We start from the raw sequence: 11,988 nt of genomic DNA, 5'->3' as shown, positions 1-11,988 counted from the left end.
GTGGGGGGGGGGGGGGGGGGGGGTGATATCACTTTCAAGGGGCAGTGATATCACTCCAAGGGGTGTGATATCACCCGAGCTGATATCAACTTGTGGATATTTTAGACTTATCACATATACAAAAAGGGTGTTATTATTAGTAAACATATGATAAACAGGGAAATATCCAGGTACCTGTAGGGCCGATATACAGGGAAATATCCAGGTATTTTTAGGGACGATGTGCAAGGAAGTATTAAGGTACCTATAGGAACGATTAAGATGGAAATATCTATTATTTTATTACTTTATTATTTGATTGACGAAAATTAAAATATACTGTTTTGTTCTTATTTGTATTTTTTTATACTTGTTCATACAAGACAGTATTTCTTAAAAAGAACACAATAGTAACGTTTTGTATATTGAATCATTTTATCATATAAAAATGCTATAGACCTGTAAAAGCATTCCTACAAATCCAAGCTTCTGGCAATAAGATAACAGCACCTTGTCCAAATGCCATAACAATTATAAACAAGACTTGTCCAATAACGCTGTGTCATTAAATACTTAACTCTTAATGATTTTTCCCGAGTTACAGGGAAATATACAGTTGATGTGAAGGACTGCCGACTGATGCTTAATTGTGTAAGTTGTGTGAGAAAGCGTCAATGCATAAAAATTGGAAAACGGAATTATTGATTTTCTTTGAACAAAAGATGAATGTAGAACAGAACGCCCCCGTCTGAGACGTTAGTTTTGCTCTGTGTCTGAACTCATCAATGCCATGCTAATCTACAGTTTACTGATATGTCAAACAGGTGTAAGTATGAATTCATTGATTTATGTTGTTGCCTTTAATTATATGCCTATACAACCTACCTTGAACCAAACTAACGTTACCACTCGTATGTTCTTAAAGTAAAAACAGGTCTGGCTGCAATTTAAACATCCCATTTTGATTAAAATATCAAGATATATGTAGTTTAGTTTGAATTTGATTGTGATTTAAACATATTTTATTTGTCATTCAACAAAAAGGATTGGGCACAAGTTATCTCAACTTAGAAACGCCCTCTCCAATTGAATTTGTTCATATGTAAGATATTCGTTCTTAACTGCATTGGTACGATAGAAATTTAACAATTTCATAACGATTTCATTTGAAATAAAACAAGTATTTCCAACTTTGAATATGGAGCAAGTTCATTCTTTTAAAAGATGTGTTTCAGAGAGAAAAAATGGAATTATGACGGTGCAACTTGATCGTACTGACTTTTAGCAATATATTATAATGTTCCTGCAAATAACGAAATAAACAAATAGACACTAAAATAGACTGACTTTTCAACGTTAATATGTTTGGGGATTCTCCACCATGTTGGTTCAACGTTAATATGTTTGGGGATTCTCAACCATGTTGGGTCAACGTTAATATGTTTAGGGTTCTCCACCATGTTGGTTCAACGTTAATATGTTTGGGGATTCTCCACCATGTTGGTTCAACGTTAATATGTTTGGGGATTCTCAACCATGTTGGGTCAACGTTAATATGTTTGGGGATTCTCAACCATGTTGGTTCAACGTTAATATGTTTTGGGATTCTCCACCATGTTGGTTCAACGTTAATATGTTTTGGGATTCTCAACCATGTTGGGTCAACGTTAATATGTTTGGGGATTCTCCACCATGTTGGTTCAATGTTAATATGTTTAGGGTTCTCCACCATGTTGGTTCAACGTTAATATGTTTGGGTATTCTCCACCATGTTGGTTCAATGTTAATATGTTTGACGAACTCGTTGGCTGTGATGATGAGGCGTTGATCCGTACGGTAATATTGAAAGATTACGCTAGCCAGAACATGTGTGTCACTCCACTTCATTTACCAGAAACAACAACATGTCAACTAATAAAATGGACAAAAGAAGCCGGTCTCCGGATAGAAGATCCGGAATTAAAAACAAAGCTGGATTCCGTACCAGTATTCCGGAATTACGTTAGTGATAAATTAGAGCTACATGATGTACCTGACCGGTATATATACCTGTGTGTACACAACAACGGTATAGATGCATGGGTTCATGTGTGAAACTACAGTAATGTAACTAAAGGTTTTTTAGCGTACAAGTATTTTGATACACTTGCCTATCAAAAAAGAAAATACAAAATTAAAAGTATAATGAAATGTAATGACTGTGGAAACAGGAGAAGCCCTGTTTGTTTATTGCGCTCCCGAGGATACCTAAGACCGATACCAGGATACAAATGGTGCTGAGAGCGGATTACTCAATACTTCCCGTAAATATCAAAGCATGATACTATTACAACTATTTATAGAATTGATTCGATTTTCTCAAAATCGGCAATGGATCCCCAACCACTCAATCGTGTTTTCGGTAAAGGTCAAATCCCGTAAGATCAGTTTTATGTATAATTTTCATTGCCAAAAGCGACTGACGTATTTTTAACGGTAGTAATCTACGGATAATTTTCCTTTTGGGATTCGAAGGTTCTTGTTATTTCACGAATTGATAAAAGCACAGTAACTAGTCTTATCGTGGAGCAACGGTGATTTCGGCTTTAGCCAGAATAAATCTCTAGACGAACCAATGATACTATGTCAGTTTTAAGCTCGAGAATTATTCACTGGATTATTGTCCCACTAACTACGGGCACAAGGTAAGTGTCCTCTAAACAACGGGCAAAGAGTAATTATCAGACAAATAACAGGCACTAGGTAGCTGTCGGATAAACAACGAACAATTGGTAACTGTCAAATAAACAACGGGCAATGGGTAACTGTCGAATAAACAACGGGCACATGGTAACTGTCAGATAAACAACGAACAATGGGTAACTGTCAAATAAACAACGGGCACTGGGTAACTGTCGAATAAACAACGAACAATGGGTAACTGCCAGATAAACAACGAACAATGGGTAACTGTCAGATAAACAACGAACAATGGGTAACTGTCAGATAAACTACGGACAATGGGTAACTGTCAAATAAACAACGGGCAATGGGTAACTGTCAGAAAAACTACGGGCAATGGGTAACTGTCAGATAAACAACGGACAATGGGTAACTGTCAGATAAACAACGGACAATGGGTAACTGTCAGATAAACAACGGGCAATGGGTAACTGTCAGATAAACAACGGGCAATGGGTAATTGTCAGATAAATGACGGACAATGGGTAACTGACAGATAAACAACGGACAATGGGTAACTGTCTGATCAACAACGGGCAATGGGTAATTGTCAGATAAACTAGGGGCAATGGGTAACTGTCATATAAACAACGGGCAATTGGTAACTGTCAGATAAATAACGGGCAATGGGTAACTGTCGAATAAACAACGGACACATGGTAACTGTCAGATAAACAACGAACAATGGGTAACTGTCAGATAAACTACGGACAATGGGTAACTGTCAGATAAACAACGGGCAACGGGTAACTGTCAGATAAACAACGGGCAACGGGTAACTGTCAGATAAACAACGAACAATGGGTAACTGTCAAATAAACAACGGGCAATGGGTTATTGTCAGATAAACTACGGGCACTGGGTAAGTGTCAGATAAACTAGGGGCAATGGGTAACTGTCAGATAAACAACGAGCAATTGGTAACTGTCAGATAAACAACGGGCAATGGGTAATTGTCAGATAAAATACGGGCACTGGGTAACTGTCAGATAAACTAGGGCAATGGGTAACTGTTAGATAAACAACGGGCAATTGGTAACTGTCAGATAAACAACGGGCAATGGGTAATTGTCAGATAAACTACGGGCACTGGGTAACTGTCAGATAAACTACGGGCACTGCGTAACTGTCAGATAAACTACGAACAATGGATAACTGTCAGATAAACAACGGGCAGTGGGTAACTGTCAGATAAACAACGGGCAATTGGTAACTGTCAAATAAACAACGGGCAATGGGTAACTGTCAGATAAACAACGAACAATGGGTAACTGTCAGATAAACTACGGGCAATGGGTAACTGTCAGATAAACTACGGGCAATGGGTAACTGTCAGATAAACTACGGGCACTTGGTAACTGTCAGATAAACTACGGGCACTTGGTAACTGTCAGATAAACTAAGGGCAATGGGTAACTGTCAGGTAAACAACGGACAATTGGTAACTGTCATATAAACAACGGACAATTGGTAACTGTCAGATAAACTACGGGCAATGGGTAACTGTTAGATAAACAACGAACAATTGGTAACTGTCAGATAAACTACGGGCACTTGGTAACTGTCAGATAAACTATGGGCAAAGGGTAATTATCAGACAAATAATGGGCACTGACTTACTTTCAAATAAACTACGGGCAATGGGTAACTGTCAGATAAATAACGGGCAATGGGTAACTGTCAGATATCACCGAACAATGGGTAACTGTCAGATAAACAACGAACAATAGGTAACTGTCAGATTAAACAACGAGCAAATAGTAATTTACTGTCAGATAAACTAAGGGCAATGGGTAACTGTCAGGTAAACAACGGACAATTGGTAACTGTCATATAAACAACGGACAATTGGTAACTGTCAGATAAACTACGAGCACTTGGTAACTGTCAGATAAACTACGGGCAATGGGTAACTGTTAGATAAACAACGAACAATTGGTAACTGTCAGATAAACTACGGGCAATGGGTAACTGTCAGATAAACTACGGGCACTTGGTAACTGTCAGATAAACTATGGGCAAAGGGTAAGTATCAGACAAATAATGGGCACTGACTAACTTTCATATAAACTACGGGCAATGGGTAACTGTCAGATAAATAACGGGCAATGGGTAACTGTCAGATATCACCGAACAATGGGTAACTGTCAGATAAACAACGAACAATAGGTAACTGTCAGATTAAACAACGAGCAAAGAGTAATTAACTGTCAGATAAACTAAGTGCAATGGGTAACTGTCAGATAAACTACGGACAATGGGAAACTGTCAGATAAACTACGGGCACTTGGTAACTGTCAGATAAACTACGGGCAAAGGGTAATTATCAGACAAATAACGAGCACTGGCTAACTTTTAAATAAACTACGGGCGATAGGTAAATGTCAGATAAATAACGGGCAATGGGTAATTGTCAGATAAACTACGGGCACTGGGTAACTGTCAGATAAACACCGAACAATGAGTAACTGTCAGATAAACAACGAACAATAGGTAACTGTCTGATAAACAACGGGCAAAGGGTAACTGTCAGATAAAATATGGGCAAAGGGTAATTATCAGACAAAAAACGGGCACTGACTAACTTTCAAATAAACTACGGGCAATGGGTAACTGTCAGATAAATAACGGGCAATGGGTAACTGTCAGATATCACCGAACAATGGGTAACTGTCAGATAAACAACGAACAATAGGTAACTGTCAGATAAACTACGGGCAATAGGTAACTGACAGATAAATAACGGGCAATGGGTAATTGTCAGATAAACTACGGGCACTGGGTAACTGTCAGATAAACACCAAACAATGAGTAACTGTCAGATAAACAACGAACAATAGGTAACTGTCAGATAAACAACGGGCAAAGGGTAACTGTCAGATAAACTACGGGCAATGGGTAACTGTCAGATAAACTACGGGCAATGGGTAACTGTCAGATAAACTACGTGCAATGGGTAACTGTCAGATAAACAACGAATAATTTATTAGTAGTGACACATGAAAGTTTTAATTGATGTCGACTTGCAAATTTCGAGAATCATGTTAGCCTCTGAATGAGACTTTGCTCTTGGCATTTAAGCAACTGAGAAATTAGAGTTGTGATACGATAGTTANCCCCCCCCCTTATATAATTATGATAAATCATCTTATTTTTTGGATGTTTTTTGGGACTTTTACTACAGTCCCTGTTACAGCTAGAAGTTGCGTGATTTTATTAAAGGTAGGGTCAACGCCTATGAAGATCTACCATTAGCGTCGGCCCCCACTTGGAATTTCAAATCAAGATAAATCCAAAAAGGTATGGGTATAGGAAGCTTAAATCAGTAGCAGTTAGTTTCAGAATTTATTTTATGATAAATGGGACCTCATTGACTTACACCTGTGTGGGTGTTATACGGTAATATACTTCCTCCTAGAGCATTTAAATGAAATAATTACTATAAAATTATATCATCATCGTATGCAATATATTCCAACTGTTATTTTGATACCGAATATTTCACTATTTCAAGAAAGAATTGCTCTTTTTATTGAAGATTTTAGCAGAAAAGTATGTGAAATTTCATTTCTAATGAGAAAGTTTCATTTTTGACACGTTAATTCATATAGTTCTAAAACTAGTCTATTTTTTATATTTGCTTAAAAGTTGGCTACCAATAATATCTTTCAACTTCAGGAATTTCGAAAAAATTGACAACCGGTAAATTTGTCATATAACACTTTTGATTCCATTTTGTCTTATTAACCGGAGCAGAAGCCGGACGGGAATTATCTCACCATCTCAAAGAGCACTACGACACAGAACGTCAAATAAACGTACACATTTTTATTGCAAGACAGAAAAAAACTACTGTTATGTGCTTTGCTTGATTCAAGATAACCGAACTCACATCTTTCGCTTACAGGAATAAATAAAAACTCAAATTCTTGTTCTAATTCTTGTTTAAAGAAGTCCGTCAAGATACGAAAACTGCATAGTGTTTATCAACTGGTCTTTCTGTAATTCAGTTTTATATCACTATAGCAGAATTTGTAATTGAACAAAATGCCTACAGATGATTTTGAGAGTTAAAGAGATAGGTTTTGTGAGTTATAGAGACGACAGGTTTTGAGAGGTATAGAGACAGGTTTGGAGAGTTATAGAGACAGGTTTTGAGAGGTATAGAGACAGGTTTTGAGAGTTATAGCGACAGGTTTTGAGAGGTTTAGAGACAGGTTTTGAGAGGTGTATAGAGACAGGTTTTGAGAGGTATAGAGACAGGTTTTGAGAGGTATAGAGACTGGTTTTAAGAGGTATAGAGACAGGTTTTGAGAGTTATAGAGACAGGTTTGGAGAGGTATAGAGACAGGTTTTAAGGGTTATAGAGACAGGTTCTGACAGGTATAGAGACAGGTTTGAGAGGTATAGAGACAGCTTTTGAGAGGCATAGAGACAGCTTTTGAGACATATAACAGATGTTTGGTATCACCAACACCGCCTGTGTTTATACTACATGCGCATGCAACTTGGTTCGTGTTTGAGGTGAGAGGTGACCAGTTTGGTCCCGGCTAATACATTCTGAACAATCCATATTTGCTGCAAAAAACATATACTTCATCGACAAATGTGCGTGTAAAAAAGTTGTTAACCGATCTGTCTACCTAGATCAATAGGTACCATAACATTTCTAAAGCAAAAACGAGGTTAATGTGCAAAAAGAAAGCGTGCGCGCGATCTGGATCACCGTTCAAACTGCATCAAAAGAATTATTGCATCAAAAATAAATAAAAAAAATGAAAAATAGTGGTCATTTAATTTCGTTTTGTTGTGGAATTCGAATTTCGAAAATAACGGCATGCGATGTTTTGATAAAATAAAAAAAGACTTTTGATACAAGCAATTTAGATATCTGTTATATATTTTTAAGTCATGATATCGATATATTTATTTGGTTTTCTATTCGCAAATAGCTCCATGTTATTAACTTCAGTTTTAACATATTGCTTTTCGTTCATAATATTATTGATTCGTACTCTGACACTATGCTATTGCTACAGTAGGTCAATTTAACACTGTTAGGCGATGCATATCTATATATTTAATATTCGACTGACGTCACACAATACCGTTACTACAGGTAGAGATTCACGATAAATTATATATTTCCAGTAAAAAGGCAAACAAACATCCTATTTATCTAGTTCAAACTCTTTATCTTTTTTGTATTTTAGCGATTGTAAATAATTGACCTACATAGATGAACAGATGCCCTAATACTTCAAACGTCTTTGCCTTAGGTAGGTCTGAACTGGTAGAACGGTAGACCCTGAGTTACTAGCAGGTGTCCTGCGAGTGTTATACCTATAAATTATCCACTTATCAAGTTAGGTTCTGGCCTGGTGTTCACTTCTTGTCAAGGAACAAGACCCATTACGACATATACCTTCATGTATCAGACGTTTCCGAAAACGTTGGCTTGCATCTGTATTTAATAAGTCTTTCATTTTTCTCTGTGATTAAAATGTCTTTAATTTACAAAATGTAAAAACGACGTGAACTATTTAGATTGAGGTTGCTTGTAATTGAAGCGGAGTACTGAGCGAGATACATGTATCAACCGTAAAACGAAGGCATCATACACATGTACTCCACTGATGAGTGGCACTGACGTCAACAATGCCTTTCTGTTAGATAGACTTAGACCTAATGGACCCATCTTCAAAGTCATTCCACTTCAGGTTTAACAGCCCGTGACGACTGTGAATAACGAGCGCTGTAATTAAAGGAAACAAACAGGCTTTTTGCTCTATTTTTCACTATAGGTCAGGATATGATTTATTGAAATCAATCGAACACCGGTGAATCAGTTAGTTTTTTTGGGGGAAAAAATCAGACTATCTGATGGAAAGACCACAACAGTTTCTGACTGGAAAGCATTCAGGTGTAAATGTATTTAGTTGGTAAGTCTATTTAAGAACTATTTAAAAGAAATGTATTTATATATATATATATATATATATAATGGGCTTTGTATCAAGGTATAAATGGAAATATTAAATCGAGGTATTAAGGTATAATGAATGTTATTGTATAGCGGTTTAAGTGATAATAAAGAAGGGGCATGTATCGGGGATACTTGTAATATACACACACATATATATATCTGTTTTATCGGAGATACTTGTAATATATACACATATATATATATCTGTTTTATCGGGGATACTTGTAATATATACACATATATATATATATGTTTTATCGGGGATACTTGTAATATATACACATATATACATATCTGTTTTATCGGGAATAATTGTAATATATACACATATATATCTGTTTTATCGGGGAAACTTGTAATATATACACATATATATATATCTATTTTATTGGAGATACTTGTAATATGTTAACACATATATATATATGTATTTTATTGGGGATACTTGTAATATGTTAACACATATATGTATATCTGTTTTATCGGGGATACTTGTAATATGTTAACACATATATATATATGTATGTTTTATCGGGGATACTTGTAATATATACACATATATATCTGTTTTAGTCGGTCGTTATATTTTATTTTTTCTTATACTAGCCTAGACTAGATGTATCACGTTCTCTTAGTGAAAGATAATATTAAATCAGATTAAAAAGCGTTTTCAAATATAGTGAAATAACAAATGACGAAATATGTGTGTTTGTGTACACAATCGACATTAAGAGACTAGCAGAAATTAGTGATTATCTTATAGGTGTCCCTGTTGTGGTGTTTCAATCCAGGTCCGACTTGATACATAAAACAAACAAAAATATCCCTTACGAGGTCTCATAGACTCGCCTAGTATAATAACATTGAATATTGAAAAAAAAAAACGTTTAGGTCAGTCGCGAATCCAAATATTAGCAAACACTGCATGTAAAGTTCGCTAAATTAAGAATACAAACAATATAGTGATTGACAGCTAAGAAGCTACGTATTGTCCCACAGCAAGGATGTAGCAAAGTTGTATACAGAAACACTGCTAACGTGCTAGCACGGTCGTGCTTGTTATTAGGAATAGTTACAAGGTGTATCGAAATTACAGCAAAACATCGCAACATGAAACTAATTGCCACCAATAGTCGCAAACCTAAAGGGAGATCGTCAGCAAGGATAATGACGTTTTGCTTCACAACATACCATACTGCGCAGTTGTGTGACAAAACGACGAGACAACTTAATTCGTTGTATTTATTTTCGTGGATTCATAGCAACAACGAAAACCACGGACGCTTATACAAAACGAAACTTTCATGTTATACAGCATGAACTACTAAGTATTGGTGTTTCGTATACACGTACATGGCTACGGCTGTGGTAACACGCACGAGAATCCCCCGTGCATTTGTGTATCTTCGTTCTAAATACAGCACACATATCTCTCCTCGTTACGTCGGAGTAATAATGTTTAATTCTTTATAACGGTTAGTCTCCTGGAACATATATTATGTTACTATTCTCATAATAAAGCTTCATCCATTATATTCGTGCATGATTGTTATGGGTATTACGTTAAGATATATCAATAATAAGATACTTACGAAAGGCATGTTGCTAAGTCTGGTCTTGGTAAGCAAAAGTCGACGAAAGGCCTATATTTCCTGTGTTCGCTTAAATTTCACTAATTCTCCGGATGAGGAAAATAGTTGGTAAATCCATTGTGACCACTATTCGGACTCTACACAGTGACGATCTGAGCTGTGCTAGAGAGGTTGTAGGTATTCCAAACTCACGCGCGCGCGAGGAACGACAAGAACAGGCACTGCCACTGGTTTTCTGAAGTAATGTAGAATATGTTTAAAGTTAATGTTATGTGTATGCCTTCCAACTTAATAGCCGCTTCCTAGCGATGACGGTTTCTGTTACTGGCGTTGTGCCAAACCACCAAAACATTGCAACATTGCTTTTTCATCCTAGGTTGTTACTGTTTGTAAGAATGTTTTTCCATCTAAGGTTGCTACCGTCTGTAAGAACGCTTTTCTATCCTATGTTGAAACCGCTTGTAAGAATGTTTTTATTTATCCTAGGTTGCTACCGTTTGTAATAATGCTTTTCCATCCTAGGCTGCTACTGTCTGGAGAAAAGCTTTTTTATCGTAAGTTGCTACCGTTTGTAATAATGCTTTTCCATCCTAGGCTGCTACTGTGTGTAAGAAAGATTTTTTGACATCTAAGGTGTTTTTTTATACTAGGTTGCTACCGTTTGTTAGAATGGCTTTTTTAATACTAGTTGCTGCCGTTTGTTAGAATGCTTTTCTATCCTAGGTTGCTACCGTTTGTAGAATGCTTTCCCATCCTAGGTTGCTACTGTTTGGAGAAAAGCTTTTTTGTCGTAAGTTGCTACCGTTTGTAATAATGCTTTTCCATCATAGGCTGCTACTGTGTGTAAGAAAGATTTTTTGACATCTAAGGTGTTTTTTTATACTAGGTTACTACCGTTTGTTAGAATGGCTTTTTTAATTCTAGTTGCTGCCGTTTGTTAGAATGCTTTTCTATCCTAGGTTGCTACCGTTTGGAGAAATTCGTTTTTATCCTTGGTTGCTACCGTTTGTAAGAATTCTTTTTTATCCTTGGTTGCTACCAATTTTTAAATATGCTTTTTTAATCCTTGGTTGCTACCGTTTTTAAGAATGCTTTTTTAACCTTGGTTGCTACCGTTTTTAAGAATGCTTTTCCATCCTATGTTGCTACCGTTTGTAAGAATGTTTTTCCATCTAAGGTTGCTACCGTCTGTAAGAATGCTTTTCTATCCTATGTTGCAACCGTTTTTAAGAATATTTTGTTTATCATTGGTTGTTACCATTTTTAAAAATGCTTTTTTAATCCTTGCTTGCTACCGTTTTTAAGAATGTTTTTTTAATCCTTGGTTGTTACCGTCTGTAAGAACGTTTTTCTATCCTATGTTGCTACCGTTTGTAAGAATGCTTTTCTATCGTGGGTTGCTACCGTTTGTAAGAATGTTTTTCTATCGTGGGTTACTACCGTTTGTAAGAATGCTTTTCTATCTTGGGTTTCTACCGTTTTAAAGGATGCTTTTCCATCCTATGTTGCTTCCGTTTGTAAGGTAGCGCTTTTTTATCTATGGTCGCTATCGTTTATCAGAATGCTTTTTTATCCTACGTTGCTAACGTTTGTAAGAATGTTGTTTTTTTTTTTTATCTTAGGTTGCTACAATTTGTAATAATGGTTTTTTATCCTTGGTTGCTACCGTTTGTTAGAATGGCTTTTTTATTTTTTAATACTAGTTGCTAT

The 11,988-nt window shown here is 36.3% G+C and overlaps 1 protein-coding gene across 1 annotated transcript in view; it reads right to left on the bottom strand.

Moving 5' to 3' along the window:
* Positions 1–10,540, bottom strand: part of LOC110452004 (neo-calmodulin-like) — a 125,195-nt gene extending 114,655 nt beyond the window's left edge. Inside the window, exon 1 of the mRNA XM_021500251.1 lies at positions 10,279–10,540. Within this exon, the coding sequence (XP_021355926.1) occupies positions 10,279–10,287 (9 nt within the window). The 5' untranslated portion in view covers positions 10,288–10,540. The remainder of the gene's footprint in view (positions 1–10,278) is intronic.
* Between the last annotated feature and the right edge of the window lie 1,448 nt (positions 10,541–11,988).

The sequence above is a fragment of the Mizuhopecten yessoensis genome, unplaced genomic scaffold, assembly GCF_002113885.1.
Source record: "Mizuhopecten yessoensis strain PY_sf001 unplaced genomic scaffold, ASM211388v2 scaffold6361, whole genome shotgun sequence".
In the NCBI taxonomy this organism is placed as follows: domain Eukaryota; kingdom Metazoa; phylum Mollusca; class Bivalvia; order Pectinida; family Pectinidae; genus Mizuhopecten; species Mizuhopecten yessoensis.
This window is presented reverse-complemented; position numbering and strand designations above follow the sequence as displayed.